The 24,777-nt window shown below is 31.9% G+C and overlaps 1 protein-coding gene across 1 annotated transcript in view; it reads right to left on the reverse strand.

Annotated features, from left to right (window-relative positions):
* Positions 1 to 714: 714 nt before the first annotated feature.
* Positions 715 to 24,777, reverse strand: part of LOC138348128 (F-box/FBD/LRR-repeat protein At1g13570-like) — a 29,639-nt gene continuing 5,576 nt past the window's right edge. The window contains exon 4 of the mRNA XM_069296737.1: positions 715 to 972. Coding sequence (XP_069152838.1) covers positions 715 to 972 — 258 coding nt within the window. The remainder of the gene's footprint in view (positions 973 to 24,777) is intronic.

The following is a 24,777-nucleotide window of genomic DNA, read 5'->3' on the forward strand; positions in this document are numbered from 1 at the left end:
AAATAGTTAGTTAAGGTTTTTTCTAATTAAAAATTAAATCAAATCGACCATTGTGCCCCATCTGAAATAAAGAGCAAATTTGATTTTGTATTTAACAACTAAAACTTCTTTTTTCATTTTTCTTAATGATTCTTAGAGTATATATATTAACTCCCAAGTAATATACATTTTCTCGTTTAAATATTTTGTATATCATACGGTCATTTTATATGTTAAAGTATGTAATATATCTTATTTAAGATGCATCACAAATATTAAAATACAGAGAATATACATTGTAGAAGAAAAAAATAAGGAAAAGATAATTAAGAAACATCCAAAGTTTCATTTTCTTTTTCCTTTTGCAAGTTTTATATGTAAATCATCATGTATTTTTCAATTTCTACCTGAATTAGCCTGTGACAGTTCAAACTTCCAACTCCATGTCTTATTTCAGAGATGAATCAATAACAACAATGTCATGCAAAATCTTTGTTAGTTCTGCAACACACATCATAAGTTCAAAATAAACAACCAACATCTTAAATCAATAACAAGCATGAAATGTAAAACCATCTCGATTCCAAAACAGAGTACCCAAAACATTCATCCAGGTTTAGTACCTTAAAGCAATGGCAAAATAGAGTCTTGCTACTCCATCAACCAAACATCTCGTTTCTGTTTGTACTTCCAAAATATTTTAACAAAAGATTAAGAAGGATTATGATAACAATACTAATCAACAAGATACACGACTTCTGCTTTTGATGATGCCTGTTGAATCATTGTTTTCTCCGTGAGTACGTTGAGAGATTTGTTAGTTTCCATTTGACGAGGCTGTATTACCATTTTCACCAGTTCTGGAGACTTTGCCAATAAAACCTTGATAAGCTGCATTTCAACCTCTTCTAATAGTACATCATAAAACTTAACTGTCCTCAGATGATTAAATGTGATATCTAAAAAGCTTGTAGGAATCTCATCAACAACTTCCTGGGGTACACATTTGAAATAATCACCATCATTTAGGATACATTCCTCAGAAAAAACAAGAAAAAAACCATCAAGTCATTACATACGAATATAAAAACATGTAAAAGAAAGAGAGAAAAATAAACATTAGTGACAACCTTAATTTCAATTTCTTCCAAATTAGGAGAGCTCTGTATTATTCAAAGAGCAAACAAAATCTCAAAAAGCTCTCCAAGAGTAATCCAAGACATGAATAGGCATTTCAGACATCCAAGAACAGATGCAAGCCTTGTTGGTATGACATTGGTTGATCCATTATCGACCTACGAATAAAATGACAAAAACCTGGATGACTGAAATTCCAAAAAAAAAAGCACACCTGAAAATACATTACCATTATGTAAAATGAAGGAACATTACCTCAAAAAGATCCCAGCTGAAACACTCGAGAGAAGGAATAGAAGAAAAAATATTGACAGAATCATCTTCATCCTTTAGAACTAATTCTCTAGGCACATACGGAAAATTAAAAAGAAAAGGGACATTTTCAAGATGTATCTATTGAATATCTCAACGAAAGACAAATGACCTTAGCTTCGAGGATTAATACTCATGAAGAACAGATTTTCTATGTCTTTCTACACCAAATCCTTAAGAAACGGGCAATTAGAGATCAAAAAATCAAAGGTAATAGTAGATAATGTGACAGATTTCAATTTTAGCCTAATCACCTTATTAAATCCCGGAAAGAAACATGGAAGTTGTATTTCACATTCCATGAGATACAAATGCCTCAATGCTCAACAATTAAAAAAGAAGTTGGGAAACCTGTATAGAGGATAAGTAAAAAGAAGTTTAAGGACAAAATGTTGAATGTGATTAGTGTCGAGGGAAAATATCAGACGATCAACATTAGGACCCACTATTTGACTAAAAAAATTGAGGGTGACCTTCAATATTATTTCTCTATGAAACCTGAGGAAACTATCAAGAATCGCAATAAATCCAATGGTAGGGGATGTCAAGTCCTCAGGTGTTTTCCACACTGTTTGATCAAACCTCACATGTGGAATTCTCCAGCAAATATATTGCTTGTCCTTCAAAAGTGTACTAACTCTTACAACATATCGAAAAGACAACCTACTTAAAATGTCATCGATTAAATGAATGTTAAGGTTGTTAAGTCGATCAGGAGAAGATAAACTAAGACTTTGTTCATTCAGAGGCTTGATAATCTGTAGACAAATAAGGAAAAGTACGATAGGTAAGGTCAGTGTAGACGCTACACTAACAAACATGTCATAACTGTAAGATTAAAAGAAAAGGTACATAATAGGAGGCAAATGTAACTTTTTTCCATGTTTAAAAAATGCTAAAGAAATTATTTGTAGCTGACCTTTGCATTGATTTCTTTAATCTTCAACTCTTAATGTAAATTTGTTTGACTTAGGTTAAATCAAACACATATAAAGTTGTCATGACCCAAAACGAGCCGCGAGTGGCACCCACACTTACCCTCCTATGTGAGCGAACCAACCAATCTAAACCTTAACATTTCAACCATAATAAACAGAAAATAATGCGGAAGACTTAAAACTCATTACTATAACCAATAAATAACTTCTAAAATTTAATACTTATTATTCCTAAAATCTGGAAGTCATAACCACAAGAACATTTTTTCCTCAAATTACTAATCTAAGAGTATCTAGGAAGCTAACATAAGTAAACAATTGTCCATGTCCGCACTTCAAGGGCATCAAGGCATGAATGAGAGAGAATCTAGCCCGAGCTAGGAACAAATAACAAAGAAGAAAATTACAAGTAGGGGTCAGTACAAGGCACAAGTACTGAGTAGGTATCATCGGCCAACTCAAAATAGAAAGCAATATATATCAGATAATAACATAAAATCAACCAGATACTTAACAGGTGGCAACAACAAGTACAATAACCATTGGCCACAATACCAAGCACATCTATGAGGACTCATGCCTCCACACCAAACTCATTTGGGAAACAGGTTCTTTAAATCTGAGTATATTAACATAATTAGAGATTCATTCTCTTTATATCCTGGTGTCGGAACGTGACACTCCGATCCCCTAAAGATTCATTCTCTTTATTATCCTTGTGTCGGAACGTGACACTCCGATCCCCTACTACTACGTGTCGGTTCGTGACACCCGATCCATTAATTCCTGGTGTAGGTACGTGACACTCTGATCCCCTAATTCTACGTGTCGGTTCTTGACACCCGATCCCCTAATATCAATCTTTTAGTTAATCAAGCCTTCTTTTATAACAAGGCATCATCATTAGCAAAGTGGATTTAAGGTTTAAGATTCACAGCCTCATCTTTCCAATCCATTACAATTACACAATCACATCATGCAAGCACACAATTAAGCATATAGAAGACTTTACAATACTACTAACACATATCATTCGCTATTAAGAGTTTACTATGAAATAGCATAAACCATAACCTACCTCCACCGAAGGATCGTGATCAAGCAAGCTATCCCCCAAAACCTTTGCTTTCCTCTACGTTCTTCTCTTTCTCTCGCTCGTTTCTTTCTTCTTTTTTTAGTTTTTTCTATTTTTCCTTATTCAACTCTTTTATTTTACCCTAATTATCATCTAATTAAGTATAAAAGATGATAAAAGTAACCCACTATTTATTTCAAGGTTATCTCATTTAACCCCCAAGTAATTGAATTATTAACATTAAACCACTAACTTTATAATCATAAGAAGAAAAATTTCAAAACACCCCTTAAAAACATTTAACATAAATCCGACCGAGTCAGGGTTACGTAGCCTGTGACGGCCCGTCGTCCCTGCGATGGTCCGTCTTGCTGTTTCCGTCACATATTAGAGACAATTTCATTAAAGAGGTCTGTGACGGTCCATCGTACCTACGACGGTCCGTGATTCCATGTCGTCACGAAGTTCAGAGAGTCGATCTCAGTACCAAAATTTCGATAGTCTAAGTGTTTTGGAACGAGACCCCCTCAACGGCCCGTCGTACCCATGACGATTCGTCGTGGGATCCGTTGACCCAGACAGCTATTACCAGAAATAAACTCTACTTCTTAAACGACTAAACATGTCGTTACAAAACTATTTTTGTATATATTTGAAAAAAAAATGGACGTTTAAATTAGTGATTTTATACTTATTGTACTAGAAATTTATAGTATTGAGTGGTTACATCAAAATACTATAGGAATGACATGTATTTGTTGTAACATTATAAATGAATAGATAACACTTTACACTTCGTTTAGCACTAACGGTGTCATGTGTTAGCATATATAAAAATAGTTTGTATGAAATTTTAGTACAATGTTTGACCGTAAATTTAACTCTGGTACAACTAATACTAGTATTACAATTAACCTCTTTTGGGATATATTACCCCAAACATTTGTTCTACAAGAAGCACAAAATATTAATTTAGTGAACTACACACTTAATTCCAATATTTTGGTAAAACATAATAAAAAAATACATCCTGAAATTTTAATTTATGTATAAGCTATTAATAAGAACACAAAAATCATGAGAAATGATATTATTTTGTTAATCAAATATTCATATCCATACCCATAATTAAACCTAAAACCATCAAGACTTGAATGATAAACAGATTACTATAAATTTTTAAAAAATATTCATAGTTGAAAAAGGTGATATTCATTATTCAAGACTAAGCCATAAGTCCATCTGCCTTTAACATATGTTTTCTCAAGAAAACATAATTAGAATTACACAAATATTTTACATTTTCTTAATAGTGTAATTTTTTAAAAACAACAAATCGTAGGATAAAACAAGAAATAACTTAATTTTGTTGCTACCACTACACAATGAATTTAGGTACACCCATCAGATTATACTATTGTTCTTTTTTGAAAAAAATTTTACTTTTGTAATTATTGTTTTAATTAGGTTTCTTCAGGGGGTGGCTCTATGCCTTTAAATATGAGGCATATGCCTTAGGCTAACAAAAAATGAAAGGCCTAATGTTTTAGTAAGAATAAAATTATCATAAGCTTTTAGTAGCAAAAAAATATGTTTTAATTTTTATAAAACTCTTTTATATGGATCAATTAAAAATTTAACTTCCACATGATATGTTTAAGACCACAAGATTAAAAAAAATGTTTTAAATACATCTTTAGTTTAATATCATAAAAATAAAACTATTTTTATAAAAAAGAAAGAAATAACTTTAATCTCACATAAAAATAAAATATAATTAACATTCGTCCTCCAACTTATTTTTAGCTTTTGGACACTATCTATCTTGGGCCATCACTGAGTTTATTGTTTTTTTTATCAATTATGTATACTAACTGTTGAAGGAAGCTTGACGACTGATGGATACGTCGAAGGAACAGGTCCATCGAAGTAGACTGACGAGTTAGAGTTAGACTCCTACTAGGATTAGACTCCTAAATATTAAGTTACGTACGACTAAGCTATTAAATATTATAGGATTAAACTAGGATGATGTATTTGACTTGTAATACAATACTACTCATGTAATTATTTTGATTGTAGTAGGATTCGTAGTATACCTAGAATAGGACTCTTCTCCTATATAAGGAGATTGTAACTCAACATTATAATAATCAATACATCCTTGATTTCTACAAAGTTTCGTGAGATTTATAAGTGGTATACGACCAATAATGTTTTTCCACTCTTTAACATATAGATCAAAATAAAAAACAACCAAATTATCATACTGCAATGGCCCATTTTACCAACACTCGTTCGACCTCTTCACTTTATCATCTTATTTTGTCCTGCTCCATTAAACATAACACAATGAACTATCTTATATGGAGCACATAAATGACTTTGTTGTTCAAGTGATGATATTAACCAAAATTATCACAGAACCATGTTGAGCGACCTGTTTCAATGGACAGACTATTGAGAAAAGTGTAACAGACTAAAGGGTGCAGAAGACAACAACATTGTTGATGATTGGGAGGATAAGGATATGTTACGAAGGAGTTGGATTTCAAGCACCTTGATAGAAGAAAGCATGTGTTCAATTGTAGGCTGCTCAACTTCTAATGAGATGTGGGAATGCTTGGAAGAAACATATTTTCAAGCAACTAAAGATAAGAAGTTCAAAATAACGTAACAACTTCAAATTGTGAGGCTAGGCACAAAAAAAATTGACAAATACATTAAGGAATTCAAAGGCATATGTGATGGTTTTGAAACCATTTAGAAGTATGAGATGAAGATATAAAAAATGACTAATTTTTGCTAGAGGTCTAGGTCATAATTACAAGACCTTCAAGACTATCATACTAGTTAAGACACCATATCCTACTTTTACTCAGTTTGTTAATGCTCTCAGGGGTTTTGATATGAGGGAGGAGGAAGAAGAAGTGCTTTAACAAAACAACAACATGGCTTTCTCTACCCAAAGAGGCAGGGGAAGAGGAAACTACTCACAAAGAAGAGCAAATAATAACTTCAATTCAATAGAAAGAGGCTTCAAGCCTGCAGGACAAGAAACATGTCCTCATAACAACAAAAATGGATCATGTCCTCAGAACTGTCCTTCAAGTGAAAGTCATGAAATGGACAATTATGTTTCTTCTAAAATTTGTTGTAGGAATAACCATACTGCTCTTAAGTATTTTTACAGGTGAGACTACTCTTACCAAGCCAAAGATGTTCTACCACAAGCATTGCCTGCTATTAATCTACAACATTCTACTAATGACACCTTGTATGTGGACTCACGAGCAAGTAGCCAAATGACACATAACTCAGGTATCCTAACTGTCTTAAAAACTACAATGAACCAAATAAATAATTGTTGGAAATGGATCAATGTTGGACATTACACATGTTGGAAAAACATTTGGAGCAGGTCAAAAGATAAAGAAAGTTCTGGTAGTCCCAAGGATAAACAAAAATTTACTCTCAGTTAGTGAGATTGCAGAGGATAATTGTTGTACTCTTGAATTTGATGAAACAAACTTTGTTGTTTAGGACAAGAGGAGAATGGCACTTCTAGACAAAAGATCTAAAATGAATGAACATTATGCTTTGAAAGATAACCATCCATATGTCTTGACTGCTGCACACGACCAGAACACGCCAAACAACATGTGTCATGCTAGATTAGGACACCCTAATTTGAAGTGTTTAAAAGTTTTGAGTAGTAATAATTGCATTTATATTACTAGTTAGAATAAAATGCCAACAGTTTGTTCTAGTTGTCAGTTGAGAAAGAGCTGTAAACTTCCTTTTTGTTTAACAAATAAAATTGAGAAAGAACCCTTATTGAAAATTCATCGTGACTTATTGGGATCTACTCCTGTCGAATCTTCCCAACATATGAAATATTATGTCATTTTTATTGATGATCACACCAGATATGCATGGATTTATCCATTGAAAAAGAAGTCTGAATTCTTTGAGGTCTTTATAAAATTTTAGAAAATTGTGGAAAAATAATTTTCTAAAGAGATCAAGATTTTTAGTGTGATGAAGGTGTTAACTCTATCCAAATAGACTTCATTAAGCATTTTGAAGATCATGGAATTGTGGGATATATTTAATGTCCTAACACACCTGAAGAAAATGGAGTTGCACAGAGAAAACATAGGCATAGTATGGAGACTGGCTTAACTTTACTACTTAATGCAAACCTACCTCTGTTTCTATGTGTTGAAGTTTTCCTCATTGCAGTAGTTTTCATCAATAGATTGCCTTCGTCAGTTATAAAGATGGTTACTCCGTTTGTTAAGTTGTTTTTCGGGAACAACCTGATTACAACAACCTAAAAGTGTTTTGGTGTCGATGTTTTTCATATAATAAGTGAACAATAACTTCAGTCCAAAAACATATCCTTGTGTTTTCATAGGCTACAACAGCTTACACAAAGGATATAGATGCTATCATCCTTTTACAAAGAAGGTTTACATATCCAGACATGTTGTGTTTGATGAAAACAAATTACATTAAGTGTCTCCCAAGCAATATCAAACTAACATTTGTGGAATCTTTCTCTAAACTGCTGACACCTAATAATTATGATTCAGGGGAAGTACAGGTTGCTAGCCCGCCCATTACTAGTGATAATGCTGCTACACCTCATGTTCTCATTGATGATAAGAGTATTATTGACCTCTCAAGCACAGTATTAGATGTTGAAGAAAAGGTTTAATTTGACGATCCATACATCAACATTGATACTCCAGCTGCAAATTTTGAATATGCCAGCAGCAATGTGGAACAAGTTGCTCTTAAATGTCAAACGAATGATCATCATCAAACAACAACTTTAGTTTATATACCAGTTCACCTTCAACTTGACAATGTTACCCCACAAGGGCAACATATGATCACCAGGAACAAGACGAAGGAACGACACTTGTTACTTATTGCTAGCAGAAAAAAATAAATTGTGAGAGAACCAAATACTACTTTGGAAGCACTAAAATTACCTTATTGGCTTGCAAAAATGCAAGAAGAAATTGGTGTTTTACATTCTAACATGACATAAATTTTTGTGGCTAAATCTCCTGGTTTGAACTTGGTTGGATCAAAATGGGTGTTCAAGACAAAATTAAAAGTTGATGGGACAATAGGTAAGTATAATACAAGACTTGTGGCAATGGGATTCTCGCAGCTTGAAGGGATAGATTTTGAAGAAATATTTAGTTATGTGGTTAAATCTACAACTATTAAGGTCGTTCTATCCATTGTTGTCAATTCTAAGTGGAAATTTAGACAAGTAGATGTCAAAAATGTACTTCTAAAAGGCTTCTTACAAGAGTAGGTGTACAAGAGTCAACCCCTAATTTTGCTGATCCCTAGTATCCTCATCATGTATGTCTACATAAAAAGGCATTGTATGGTCTTAAACAAGCCACAAGAGTCTGGTTTTATAGGTTTAACATGCATCTCTTACACCTTTGTTTTATTTGTAGTAAGACTGACCATTCCCTATTTACTTTGCAAACTCACAAAGGAAAAATATTTCTCTCTGTTATATGTGGATGATATTATTGTCACATGAAATATTCATCTCATCTTTTAGAGTTGGTTCTACAACTTGGAAAGAAGTTTTTTATGAATGATCTAGGCCCTTACCACTTCTTCTTAGAAATTGAGGTGAACTATTTCGATGGTGGAATTCACTTAAACCAAAGAAAGTATTGTGTTGAGATGTTGGAAAAGACAGAGATGACTTTGGCAAAAGGTGTAGCCAATTCTTTTGGCTAGAAAACATGGTTTGCATAAAGATGTGGGAAGTTTTGTATAAGCATCATTTTAAAGAATGATAGTAGAGAGTCTTCAATATTTGACCCTCACAAGACTTGATATCACTCATGCTGTGAATTTAGCAAGCCAATTTATGAAAATCCCAAACGTTGAACATTTTCAAGGAGTAAAAAAGATACTAAGATACATCAAAGGTACTCTAAACTTTGGACTCAGAATTATTTCACATTCACCATGTAGGTTGTATTACTACTATAATGTTGATTGGGGAGGTTGTAGAAAAACTAGGAGATCAAGTACAGGTTTTAGTATCTACATAGGTGCATATTATATTCTTAGACCTCGAAGAAATAGAAAACAATAGCTCGATCGAGCGTTGAAGCTGATTATAGAGCATGAGCCTCCACTGCCGCAGAAATGACTTGGATTTTGTATCATCTTCATGACCTTTGAGTTTTCCTTCGATATGTTCCTACATTGTATTAATATAATATGAGTGTGTTGTAATGATTATTAATCCAGTTATGCATGCTAGAACCAAACATGTTGAACTGGACTATCATTTTGTTCGTGAGAAAGGGGCGGGGGATAACTTCTTACTCAATTTGTAAAGTCTATGAATCAGCTAGCTGATATTCATATCAAAGACATAACAAAATATGTTTTTTCTGGTTTTGGAATTAGTGGGTTCTAGGACTAATTAAGAATCATTCTCTTTCTTTTAGCTAGATTCCTAACATGATGTATTAGATCTATCAAAAAAATATTGTCATATTTTATTAAATGCCCATTCTAACAAATTTTTCTTTCTTCAATCATAATAGTGGTTGTCTAAAATCATATGTCATAATAGAATTTAAAAATTTGTGTCTATAACAAGCATAAATGGGCTTAAAAATTTAAGACTTCATGTGCACCAATAAACTTAAAAAGAAATAAGGGATTTAGCACGATTCAATTCCTAGTTTTTTGGGTAATTTCTCTAGCACAAGGATAGATCTACACTCATTATGAGTGATCTATTAGTTATATCTTTTTTTTTGTAGGAGATAGATATAGATGTATATGCACCCACACATATGAATGTGGGTTCACCTCTGAGAACAAGATAAAGTTACTTCTTGAGTGAAAATCATTAGTTCAAGTTCCAGGCTTTGATACGGCATGTAAAAGCATAAATGTATATGCTAATAAAGAAAATATATATATACATACCAGGATTTCGAACGAGCATATTTGAGGCAGTAAACGAAATCAATGTCCCTTTGCCCTATCTTACGCTACTATAACTTTTGTGATTTAATCGAGTGGAGGTAGTAACCCTAATTATAATAAAAGGACCAATTTATAATATTTCATGGAAAATGTTATTATTTTTGTTGCGCAACATGTAATTTAATGAAATGGTGAATCTATTTAATTATTAAAATAAAACTTATTTATGATATGGAATTATCATATTAGTAATATTTGTAGTGAATGCTAAAAATAATTACTATTTATAGCTAATCCTTTTATTTCAAAGAAAAATTGTAAATACACATGACTATCTACAATTTGGTTGTAACATTACAGATTTCTTGGCTAATCTTCATTTGCTCTTTTAAATCGCGACTCATCCAAAAGATGATAAATATTTGGTAGTTTTTAATTAGTTTTTCTTGTTTAAGTGCATTTGTTTCATTAATTTTTCATCTATTTTAATCTTAGGCATTGTTAGGGACGGTAATTGAGCAAATTGGATCAATTTTAGGTCAATTACAATCGGTCAAGACAACAAACGAGTAATGATCCAATCCGAACTGAATTTGATTGGATCAATATTAATTGAGCAACAACTGCACAGATAATGAGTCAATACACAACTCAACTCAATTTTTTCGAAGTTTAATTATTCTATTAGTTCCTTAGAATACACAATAATGTTATTGATAAAAATATTTTATGAGTATGTATAAAAAAATTCATACTACTACAAAACCTCTAACTTTTTCATGGTCTGCTAAAAAAAGGTAATTAAACAAGTTACTTTTAAACGCCTTACAATGTACAAAGACATTTATACTTAGGAATTTAAAATTTATTTATAAGCACCAAAAAAATCTTATATATATCATATAAATTTGTTGTCAAGATAATTCAAATGAATATACCTTTGCTCCTTCTAGATTCGCACTTACATAAAAATAGTTAAAATGTACAAATTCTGTGTCTATAATACTGAACAAATTATATCTCTTGGTATTTTCTGTATTTCTTACACATAAAAATGACAATTGTCAATAATTAAAAAAGTCATAACATCAGAAAATTAAATTTGTAACTGGCCTACACAATCAAATTTTAACTATTTACAATATTAAATGTCACATGCAAAAAAAATTAAGTAGATTAAATTGGACAGATCAAAGTAAATTTTCAGTAACTAAATATACGTGCTAATTTCTCTAAATAGAATCACATTAATTTTTACTTTCTTTTCCCCTTAATTTATGTGATATTTACTCTTTTTAGGTTGTTTCGAAAAGAAAGTATTTTCATAGTCCTATATTAATTGTTCACTTAGTTAAAGATAATTCATCTAATCATTTTCATCTCATTTATCCTTATAATTATTCCTTTTTTATTTTTGTTAATGCAATCAAGTTTGTAAGCCTTCAGGAAAAAGATTCTTAAAGTCCAAATTACTAAAATTTATCATTTTTATTTATGATTTTTTGTAATGAGAGAAACAAATAACTAATATAAAATAACAAAGACATATTTTCACTCTAAATTTTAATAAAATAAATTATATCACATTAATATCTAAGATTTATATTATGATGCTCCAAAATAAACATCAACACAAGAACTCCAAATTGAATGATGCTTCTTCGAGTTTCTTCTTCACATATGAGGACGAACAATGTCCGACATAAGTACTTCTCGACCTAACTTGGTCTAATCCCTTAACATGAAAGAAATTCCTACTAGCCAAAAAGTAAGTTTTCACTCAATGTTTCAAGCTCCCTAAGAGAATTAAACACACAACATAACTTTGAAATGAACAACCAAAGTCTAAAATCATACATCATTTAAGAATAAGCATGAATTTAAAAATCATCTCTGTTACCAAACAAAGTATTCAAAACATTCACAATTCTATGTTTCCAAGCAGATCAAAATCTTTTGAGTACCCCTTAAAGAAAAGGCAAGACACAACCTTACTACTCCATCAACCAAAGGTCTCGTTTCTGTTTGTACTTACTTTATAAAACATAGTCAATTAGATGAAACAAAAAAAAAGGCATCTAAGATAGAATTCTCAAGTAATATTGTTATATGGTATTCAGCTTGTTTTTTTATGTTCTTTTTATTATAACCAAGAAGTCCTCGAGGGTGAATAGTGCAAGATTCATAACTCAGTGGATGATAGACCCGCCCCTTTACTCTTCTCCACATATATACCAGACTTTTTGTCTGTGGTAGGGTTTGATTGAGCTTGTATATATATAATTATATGGAAGTTGCATAAGGGAATGGGATATGTTCTGACTGTATAGGAAAAAGACTGATTTATCAGGAAGGTTTCTAATACATCGCGGAATTAAAAGTTGTTTTTTTCCCATTTGGAAGCATAACATCAAATGACTACTACAAGAAAAATCTGCAGAAAATAGACAAGAACACAATATGTAAGGAATCTCGAAACTGTCTGGTTAGAGTACACAATACCTAGTTTACTTGTGTACTAAATAAGAGATTGTTTTCGAAAGACCAACAGCTCAAGTCTATCAAATCCAAGTAAATTTAGTGTTGTTTTAGCTATCCAAAACATAGAAACTTATTATTCCTATTTCAACCTAGTGAAAATCCTAATTCTGCCACTACTGAAACATATCCATGATAGACCTACACCTACCAACACACCATGTCCTTGAATAACGTTAACCGCATCAAGTTTTAAGCAAACCCAACTTCAATTTAATCATATTTAAGCATACACAAAAAATAAAAATGCAACCATGATATCAAAATTTTATAGAACAAGAACCATAAAAGTAGAGAGTTTTTGTTAACAGAGAAGAAGATGAACATGAGAGAGGATGAATGTGAAGCACTTTTCTCTCTTTGTATTCTCAAATGGAGGTGTTGGAAGAAACTAAAGAGACAAGCTTTTAAAAAAAATTATTTTTTATTAGGATGAAAGTTAAATTATACTATTACAGTTTCAGTTTTGAAGTTAACAATTTATTTTGTAACGAATGTTGAAAGTATTTTTTATTTATGTGAATTTAATCATTTTTTGAAAATTTTGAAAATATATTTAATCTTCTTTTCAATCACTGTGTAACTATAAAAAAATATAAAAAAAATAAACGAATAATGATTTGATATAGTTATTAGAACTAATAAAATGAAATAGTTAGTTTCGGTTTTTTCAAATTAAAAATTAAATCAAATTAGCCCGTGACAGTTCCAACTTCCAAAGCCATGTCTTATTTCAGAGATGAATCAATAACGAGAATGTCATGCAAAATCTTTGTTAGTTCTGCAACACACAACATAATTTTAAAATAAACACCCAAAGTCTTAAATGAATAACAAGCATGAAATGTAAAAGCATCTCTGTTCCCAAACTGAGTATTCAAAACATTGATCCAGGTTCATAATTCTATGTTTCCAAGCAGATAAAATCTATATAGTACCTTAAAGCAAAGGATAAACACAGCTTTACTACTCCATCCACCAAACGTCTCATTTCTGTTTGTACTTCCAAAATATTTTAGCAAAACATTAAGAAGGATTGTGATAACGATACTAATCAACAAGATACACGACTTCTGCTTTAGATGATGCCCGTTTAAACTTTGTTATCTCCACAAGTACGTTGAGAGATTTGTGAGTTTCCATTTGATGAGGCTTGATTACCATTTTAACCAATGCTGGAGACTTTGCAAATAACACCTTGATAAGCTGAATTTCAACCTAATCTTATAGTACATCATAAAACTTAACTTACCTAAGATGATTAAATGTGATATCCGAAAAGCTTGCAGGAATCTCATCAACAACCTCCTGGGCACACATTCGAATAATCTCTATCACTAAGGATACATTCCTAAGAAAAATCAAGAAAAAACCATCAAGTCATTAAATACGAATATAAAACCATGGAAAAGATAGAGTGAAAAATAAACATTAGTGACAATCTTTTTTTCAATTTCTTCCAAATTTTGAGAGCTCCGTATTATGCAAAGAACAAACGAAAGCTCAAAAAACACTACAAAAGTAATTCAAGACATGAATATGCATTTCAGACAGTTAAGAGCTGATGGAAGCCTTGTTGGTATAACTTTAAATGATCCATTATCGACCTACGAATAAAATTTAAAAAATCAGGATGACTGAATTTCCCAAAAAAAAACACATGAAAATTCATTACCATTTAGTAAAATTAAGGAACATTACCTCAAAAAGATCCCAGTTGAAACACTTGAGAGCAGGAATAGACGAAAAAATATTGACAAAATCATCTTGGTCCTCTAGAACAAATTCTCTAGGCGCATACAGAACATTTGAAAGAACAGGGACATTTTGAACATATATCAATTCTATATTGCCGCGAAACACAAATAACCTTAGCTTCGAAGCATTAATACTCATGAAGTACGGATTATCTATGTCTTTTAGCACCAAATCCTCAAGCAACGGGCAATTAGAGATCAAACTTTAAAACGTATCAGAAGATAACGTGACATATACTAATCAACTTATTAAATCCCTTAAAGAAACATGAAAGTTGTATTTCACATTCCTTGAGATACAAATGCCTGAATGTTGAACAATTAATAAAGAAGTTAGGCAACCTGTATGGAGGATAAGTAAATTGAAGTTTAAGGACAAAATATTGAAGATGGTCAGTGTCGAGGGAATAAATCAAATGATCAACATCAGGACACACTATTAGACTGATAATATTGAGTGTGACCTTCAATATATTTCCTCTATGAAACCTGAGGAAACTATCAATAATTGGAATAAATCCAATAGTAGGGGACACCAAGTCCTCGGGTGTTTTCCACACTATTTGATCAAACTTCACTTGTGGAATCCTCCAACAAATATATTGCCAGTCCTTCGAAAGTGTACTAACTCTAACAACATCTCGAAAAGACAACCTACTTAGAATGTCATCAATTGAATGAATGTAAAGGTTGCTAAGTCAATTAGGATAAGGTTAACTAAGTCTTTGTTCATCCGGAGGCATGACAATCTGTAGAAAGTAAACAAAAGTACGATAGGTAAGGTCAAAGTACAAACTACATGAACAACAAACAAACATGTCACAACTCAAAGATTAAAAGAAACGGATCATAATAGGAGGCAAATGTAACTTTTTTCCATGTTTAAAAAATGCGAAATAAATTATTTGTAGTTGACATTTGCATTGATTTCTTTCATATGCAACTCTTGATGTAAATTTGTTTGGCTTAGGTTAAGTCAAACACATATAAAGTTTTTTGTATAAAATTTGAAAAAAACATAGACGTTTAAATTAGTGATGTTATACTTGTTGTACTAGAAATTTATAGTATTGAGTGCTTACATAAAAATACTATAGGAATGACATGTGTTTGTTGTAACATTATAAATAAATAGATAATACTTTACACTTCCTTTAGCACTAAAGTTGTCATTTGGTAGTACATATAAAAATAGTTTGTATGAAATTTTAGTACAATGTTTGCCCATAAATTTAACTCTTGTACAACTAATACTAGTATTACTACTAACCTCTTTTGGCATATATGACCCCAATCATTTGTTCTACAAGAAGCATAAAATATTAATTTTGTGAACTACACACTTAAGTTCAATATTTTGGTGAAACATAATAAAAAAATACATTCTAAAATTTTAACTTATGTATAAGCTATTAATAAGAACACCAAAATCATGAGAAATGGTATTATTTTGTTAATTCAAATATTCATATCCAACCCCATAATCAAACCTAAAACCATCAAAACTTAAACGATAAATCAGATTCCTATAAATTAAAAAAATATTGATAGCTGAATAAGGTGATATTCATTATTCTAGACTAACACATAAGTCCATATGCCATTAGTCTATGTTTTCTCAAGATAAGATAATTAGAATTTCGCAAATATTTTACTTTTTCTTAGTAGTGTAATTATTTGAAAAACTACGATCTTAAGGGAAACAAGTTTGAAATAACTAGATTTTGTTGCTACCACCACCATTACACAATGAATTTAGACACACCCATCATCAGAGTATATTTCTTGTTATTGTTGTTTTAAGTAGGGTTTCTTCCCAGGGTGACGTAATGCCTTTAAAGAAGGCATATGCCTTAAACCCCAAAATTGAAGGGCCTAATTTTTTAGTAATAATAAAATTATCTTAAGATTTTTAGCAAAAAAAAAAAAGAAAGAATGTTTTAATTTGGTTAAGATTTTTTTATGGATCATTTTTTAAATTTAACTTTCACATGGAATGTTTAAGACCACAAGATCAATGCATACGATATATATATATATATATATATATATATATATATATATATATATATATATATATATATATATATATATATATATATATATATATATATATATATATATATATATATATATATATATATATATATATTAAGATCATAAAAAATAAAACCTTTTTTATATATAAAAAAAATAACTTGAATCTCACATTGAAAAAAAAGTAATTAAAATTTAGGCTTCCAACTTATTTTTAACTATAGACAACTAATTAGCTTGAGCCATCACTAAGATTACTTATCAATTATGTTTACTAACTAATGTTAAAATGCTCAATTAAGAAAGGACATATGTTTAATACTGATTAATTTTTTCTTTCTTCATATTTTTTACTTGTTATTTACTTTCAACAATCTATAAGCCACCTTAACACAAAAATATGTGTATTTATACATTTCAAAATAGTTCTAGGAGGTATTAGGACATATAAAGAATGTGTATTCTTAAAATATCGACCATAGTTCAAGGGAGTACTTATGCTTTTTTTCAATAAAAATAAAATAAAACAAAAATTTACAAACTTGAGAATGTTTTGTTAACCTCATATTCAAACATTTTAATAATGACAATACTGACCAGGTTCTTCAAGAAAGAAAGATACAACACAAGTACAAGGCTACAATCGGGATGCTCTCGGTGATCAAACTAAGGATAAGCGCACCAGTTTAGAATAGAATGTAAATATTATTCCAATCAGATCAAATCTCACAACATCTGAGATCAAAGACGCATTCAAGGAAAATAAATCAAGGATATCGAAGATAAAATCAAGGGAAAATGTTAAGGAAACATCATCATACAAATATTTAGAAAGAGTACAAGATAAATCAACTTAAGGAAAAGATAAAATCACACACGGCTAGCAAGCCAAGACTCAAAATCCTCATGCAAGGAAAGAATTGATCTATCATGCACATACCTAATATGGAAATATGACTCAATTACAAATGACTCAAGGATAATATCAAAGATCCTTGATTCAAATACCCTTGGGTTTCTCATAAGAGCTTACACTATATAAAACCTCCTCTGCTAGTTGTGTGAAGCACATAACTGTTGGGCTACTGACCATCTTCCAGTGAAAGTCCCATGGCCTAATCCTACTTGAAAAAGGATTTGAATTATTCTCTTTATTTGGTTCCCAATTCTGTAAGGAAAAGTATTGTAATTGTAGTCCTATTTGTAGTTTGTTTTGGCTTTGTAAGGAAAAGCACAACACTATAAATAGAGGATGGTCTTGAGAGAATAATTCAATTGCTCATTGATATTTTCTTTGAAAGTCATTAGAACATAACAGAGGTTTTTGAGAGAGCTTTCAACAACAGAAAAGAGAGAAGGAAAAGGGTTATTTTGTTTTAGTTTTTTTCTCCGACCAGTAATATTCAAATCGTGTTTCCCGATTAACTAACCGTTGGATAGTGCTGAAATTTGGACATAGTGTTTCTAACATCTTGGTGGTTGATTTAAATGGTGGATCTCTAATTCAGAGGTCAGCAAGATCTTGTTTTAGATCTTGAACAGAAGCTGAGTTTGAGTGATGTTTCTTTCCATTTATCATTTTTTAGTGTAGCTATTGTTTGTTGTTTTTTAGCACTTGTTGTGTAGACATTAGGAAAATACTTTTAACCCTCTTATTCGTATAGTGAAGCAATTTGGATCTTTTTGATACTGTGGTGCTTATCTTCGGTTTGAAGGGTTTTTCCACGTTAAACTTGGTGTTCTTTAGTGTTAGATTTTTGGTTTAATCTTTTCGGCATAACAACTGGTATCAGAGCTAAGTTTATCTATATGGAGGGGAATATGAGCAATATGGTATGTCTAAATGGAAGAAACTACAACATATGGAAAAGCAAAATGAAAAATCTATTGTTCGTGAAGAAGATGCATCTTTCGGTTTTTTTGCTCATAAACCTGAGAATGTGACCAATGAAAATTGGGAATTTGAGCACTAACAAGTATGTGAATATATAAGACAATGGGTTTAATATAATGTTCGTAACCATATTCTGAATGAGACACATGCTTGAACATTGTGGGAAAAGTTGGAGACGCTTTACACATCAAAAACTTGCAATAAAAAGTTGTTCTTGTTAAAGAAGTGGATGACCTTTAAGTACAAGGAGAGAAGTTCTACTCTTTATCATATATATGATATTTAGGGTATTCTTGATCAGCTATCAGGAATGGTTGTTAATTTTGATGAAGAAAATCTCAAGTAATATCTTCACATTCAGATATTCTATATACGGGTTGATCGAGGGAGACATAAGGCAAGAGACCCGAGGAGTAGAGGTAAAAGCAAAAGCAAACCAAATTCAAGAATCCAAATATTATATGTTATCATTGTTGAAAGAAAGGACATTTTAAAATATTTTGCAAACTATTGAAGCAAGATCTTAAAGAAGGTAAAAGGAAGAAAATAATGAAAATAAAGTTGTTCCTGTTGTCCAAGATGACCTTATCTTTGCTTGTGATAAAGACATCATCAATTTTGTATCTCAACATACAAGTTGGATAGTAGATTCTTGAGCCACATCATATGTCACATCAAGAAAAGACTTCTTTTCATCTTATACTTCTGCTAACTCTAAGGTGTTAAAGATGAGTAATGCTAGTGAGGTTAAGGTGTTCGTTTTTGGCACTATTGTTTGAAAATCAATATTGGTTCAACATTTGTCCTTCAGAATGCCAAGCATGCTCCAGACATTCCCTTAAATTTGATCTCTGTAGGACAAGTAGATGATGATAGCTATCATAAGGACTTATTCAATGTCCAATGGAAGCTAACCAAAGGCTCATTGATTTTAGCTCGAGGAAGAAAACATTAAAATTTATACGTGACACAAGGATCGATTCTTAGTGACTCTATAAATTTGGTGGAGAGCGAGGCTTTATCAAAATTGTGGCACAAAAGGCTTAGTCATATAAGCGAAAGGGGCAATACCTATTTGTCTAAGCAGAATTTTCTTGCTGGTACGAAACAAGCAAAGGTGAAAAGATGTGTTCATTGCTTAGCAGGGAAATAGAGAAGAGTTTCTTTTCACATTCATCCACCTTCAAGAAGGGAAATAGAGAAGGTGAAAAGATGTGTTCATTGCTTAGCAAGGAAATAGAGAAGTGTTTCTATTCACATTCATCCACCTCAGATTTGTGTCGTCCTTTTACAGTTAAGTCAAATAATAGTGTACTTGACTTTGCTACTTTCAATATTGATCGTTCTCGCAAGATTTGGGTATATCCTTTAAAATCCACAGATCAAGTTCTTGATGTGTTTAAACAGTTTCAAGCCTTATCTGAGAGACAAACGGGAAAACGAAATTAAAATGTATTCGCACTGATAATGGTTGTGAGTATATTGGTCCCTTTGATAACTACTGCAAATCGCAAGGAATTCATCATCAAAAGACTCCTCAATTAAATTGTTTGGCATATAGTATGAACAAAACTTTTGTTGAGAGAGTTAAATATGTGCTTTCATAGGCTAAACTTCCAAATTCATTTTGGGCTGAAGCACTTCACACTGTTGCTTATGTTATCAATTTGTCTCCTATTGTTTCTTTCAGTGGTGATGTTCCGAACAAAGTTTGGTTTGATAAGGATGAATCTTATGATCAATTAAAAGTGCTCGGGTGTAAAGCTTGTGTGCATGTTCCAAAAGATGAGAGGTCAAAATTGGATGTTAAAACTAAGCAGTGCATCTTCATTGGTTATGGTCAAGATTAGTTTGGATATCACTTTAATAATCAAATTTATAGGAAGCTCAATAGAAGTCGTGATGTTGCGCTCTTTGAAGATCAAACTATTGAAGATATTGAAAAGATTGCGCAACTAGATTCTCATGGTGATCAGAGCTTAGTTCATGTTGATCGAATTCCTATTATTAATATATCTTATGCACATGAGGGAACCCAAGGTAATAATCAAGATAATGATCAGAGTGTAGAACATATATTTTTTTGTATTGATGATGTTGTGGTTGATAATCAACCAACTCATGGTGAGATGATCACTTCAAATGCTCCAGAAACCTCTTGTAGAAAATCTACTAGAGAGAAGTGAAGCTCAACACGTTATTCTCATGATGAGTATATTATCTTGACTAACATGGGAGAACCTGAAGATTATGATGAAGTCATGTTAGATACTCATAAATATAAGTGGAAAGAACTCATCCTAGACAATCATGAGTTTTTAAGAAGTATGGCAGGCAAGAAGCCTGTCTAAAGTTACTTCACTTGAAGTCCATTTGGCCCATGTTCCATGAAAAGGCCCATGGCCTAATCCTACTTGAAAAGGGACTGGAATTATTCTCTTTATTTGGTTTCCAGTTCTATTAGGAAAAGGATTACAACTGTAATTTTATTTGTAGTTGGTTTTTGCTTTGTAAGGTAAAACAAAACTCTATAAATAGAGGATGGTAGTGAGAGAATAATTCAATTGCTCATTGATATTGTCTTTCAAATACATTAGAACATTAGAGAGTTTTTTGAGAGAGCTTTCAACAAGAGAAAAGAGAGAAGGAAAAGGGTTCTTTTGCTGCAGTTTTTTTCTCCGACGAGCAACATCCAAATCATGTTTTCAGATTAACTAACCGTTGGATTATGCTGCAATTTTGACTGAGTGTTCCTGACATCTTTTTGGTTTATTTGAATGGTGAAGATTAGATTCGGTGGTCAAGAAGATACTGTTTTAGGTCCCGAACAGAGGTTGGATTTGGTTGGTGTTTCTTTCTCTTTATGTTTTATTGGTGCAGCTATTGTTTGTTATTTTTTGGCACATGTCTTGTATCCATTAGAAGAATATTTGTAATCCTCTAATTGTTATAGTGAAGCAATTCGGATCTTGTCGATTCCGTGGTGGTTACCTTCGGTTGGACGGGTTTCTTCACATTAAACATTGTGTTTTTTATTGTTAGATTTTTGGTTTTATCATTTCGTCACAATAACAACTTCACTTGAACTTATTTCTAATCTTCTTTCATATTTGATAATGCTTTGAACACAAAGAGTTAATATTTTTTAAATCAAAAAGAGAAGGAAAGATTAATGGAGTAGCACTGCCCGGTAACCTCCTATCTCAAATCTCACAAACTGTCTCTCTTTCTTACATTGTGTGGTCTTGAGCTTTTTGATGAAGCGGTTCTCCTGTTCTATGCAAATCTGTGCATCTCACAGTAGTGAGTTAGAATCGTTGGTGCTCGGTAAACGCTTTATCATCAATGAGAAGTTATTCGAAGATGTGTATGGTACTAAGTTTTAGGGGTAATTCTGTACATGAACGGACATGGACTGATGTGTTTTAAGTTTCTCTAGATGGTGAAAAGTGAGTCGTGGTTGAACCCGACACTCACATTTGTGACTTTCAGCCCTTATATCTATATTTTGAGAATTATATTCTCGCACATATCCTGGCCACAACGCTTATTCCCAAGAAGGGCTCGTTGAGTAATATCTCTACTCATGATGTATTTGTTTTCTACTTCCTTCTTAAAAAATACCGCATCAACTGGGCAGAATGGTTCAAGGTGTATATGTGGTAAAGTGTTGAAGACTTGAATGTCTCGGCAAGTCTGTCCTATGGCTTGCTTATCTCGAGAATTATTGTGATAAGTCTTGTGGATCCTTCTATGTTTAACCCTTATCTTATAAATGCAACTTATTATTCTTATACTTTTTCTAGTATTGGGTATGTGCAGGTTGGTGAAATGTGAATAAAAAAAGGACTCTGTCAATGCTCGGGCGGATTCTCCTGAACCCTAATAGATCTCGGTGGATTTCGCTGCTCTTTCATTGTTAGACAATGCGAGGTAAAAGATAGACAACATTTAGCTATAGAAGGAAACTTGGAGACCTTTCATGATGCTGTGGAACTGTATTTCATTTACAGAAAGAATCTAACATTGATATCGATAAGTTGTGCATTGCAATGAAATGATTAAGCAGAATGGTATCTCAATGGTAAATTTATTAATCCGACAAGTTGACTCTCTGAAGAGTGGAGTCATCTCCTCCAACAATATGCTTGCTATTACAGTTCAGACCTCATACTCCAATCTTTCGTGAAATGTGGAACGTTCGTACAACACCTTCTATGAGTAAGTGAATAACTCCCTCAAGTACTTTTTGGTTGGTCATTAAGTTTACTGGCTGAACCTTTACTTTTTTCACTAACTTTCAATAGGGGCATGTACCTCTCTATCTCTTGGACTACTAGTTTTTTGTCTCTCTTACTCTTCGACTACCCTGGTATCTGCTGTCTTTATTTTAATCCGGCATGCTTTTCGCAATTCTTTTAAACTATTAAAAGGGGGAGAAAACAAATATATCTTTCTTACCGCTCTGTGAGATTGGGGAGATAAGACAAAGAGAGTTGCATACATCAATGAACTAAGTCATGAAACCTCATGGAAGTACAACTAACTTTCTCTGTAAAATTTATTGTCAAGATTAAAATATAAATTGTGATCAATCTTATCCTCAGAAAATCTGGAAGATTAGGTCACAAATTCAAAAAGGAAATCATTAGCGCAAACAACTTCAAGAAGGCAAAAATTTGCTTGAAGTTGCAAAGTAGCATTGCAAAGGCAAGCCTCAATTCTAAGGGACAAAAGAATCAAAGGAATATATGGTTGATCAACATATAAATGAAAGTGTTAATAAAGTTCAATACTTGCATACTTTGCAGAGATCACAATAGAATCATCAAGAAAGGAAAGAGAGATAAATTAAGCCACTAGATAAAAAGTATGTTGATCATACAAGAAAAATATCAAACTAGCAAAATGAAAGCAGAAGAAGCAATTTACTTCATGTATACAGATCAACTAAATCGCCTTAATGAAGGACTCCCTAAATTGATCCTTGATTGAGATTAATCCCTTGGGGTTTTCCTTACCTAAGCACATATCATCATCTACATAAACCGACCTTGATTTGTACTGTAAACTGTGCAACTTTACTTGAGCTTAGCCAATAGTTTTCTTTTATCTTTCATAAAGCTTCGTAAACACGTGAGTGATACAATTGAAAAAAAAAAGAGAAAAGAAAGAATATGAGTTTCAAATTTCTGTAACACGAAGATCTTTTAAAATCCCTTAAGGAAAACCCTTAAATCCTAAGGGGACTGTACTAGACACCGCGTTGGTGATCTGAACCAGGATAAAACCTTTTGTATCAATTATTGACTGCAACTTTCTGTTATTGTTTATCTTCCTAGAAACTAACAGGTAAGTCGACTATCGAGTACTGATAGTTTAGTAAGTGAAGTTAAAATATAATCCCCCGGCCCCAATATCACAATAAACTTAAAAAGAATAATGGCTTTAGCTAGATTCAAACCCTAGTTTTGTGGGTGATTCCTTTAGCAAAAGCATAGCTCTACACTCATTAAAAGTGCGTTGTACATCATATATTTTTTTTGCTAGAGATAGATATACATGTGTATGCACCCATACATATGAATGTGGGTCCGCCTCTCACAACAAGATAGAGTTACTTCATGTAGTGCAAATCATTAGTGCAAGTTTCATGCTCTGATACGACATGTAAAAACATAAACATTTATGCTAATAAAGAAATTAATATATTTACATACTAGGAATTTTAACAAGAGTATCTGAGGCAGCAAACGAAATCAATCTCCATTTGCCTTATCTTACGCTACTGTAACTTTCGTGATTGAATTAAGTGGAGGTTTTAACCCTAATGAATAGAAAATGACCAATTTAAAGGATTCTACTGCAAAAGGTTATTATTGTTGTTTCCTAACATATATTTTAATGAAATAATGCATTCTGTTTAATTAATAAAATAAAATAAAAATTATATGGTACAACTAATTTATGATATGCAACTATCATATTACTAATAATAGTAATGAATGCTTAAAGTAATTACTATATATAGCTTATATTTTTTTTTCATAGAAAAGAGAAAATACACACAACCATCTACTATTTGGTTTTAATATTAGGCGTTTTAAGGCT

Source organism: Solanum lycopersicum, chromosome 4 (assembly GCF_036512215.1).
Source record: "Solanum lycopersicum chromosome 4, SLM_r2.1".
Taxonomy (NCBI): Eukaryota; Viridiplantae; Streptophyta; class Magnoliopsida; order Solanales; family Solanaceae; genus Solanum; species Solanum lycopersicum.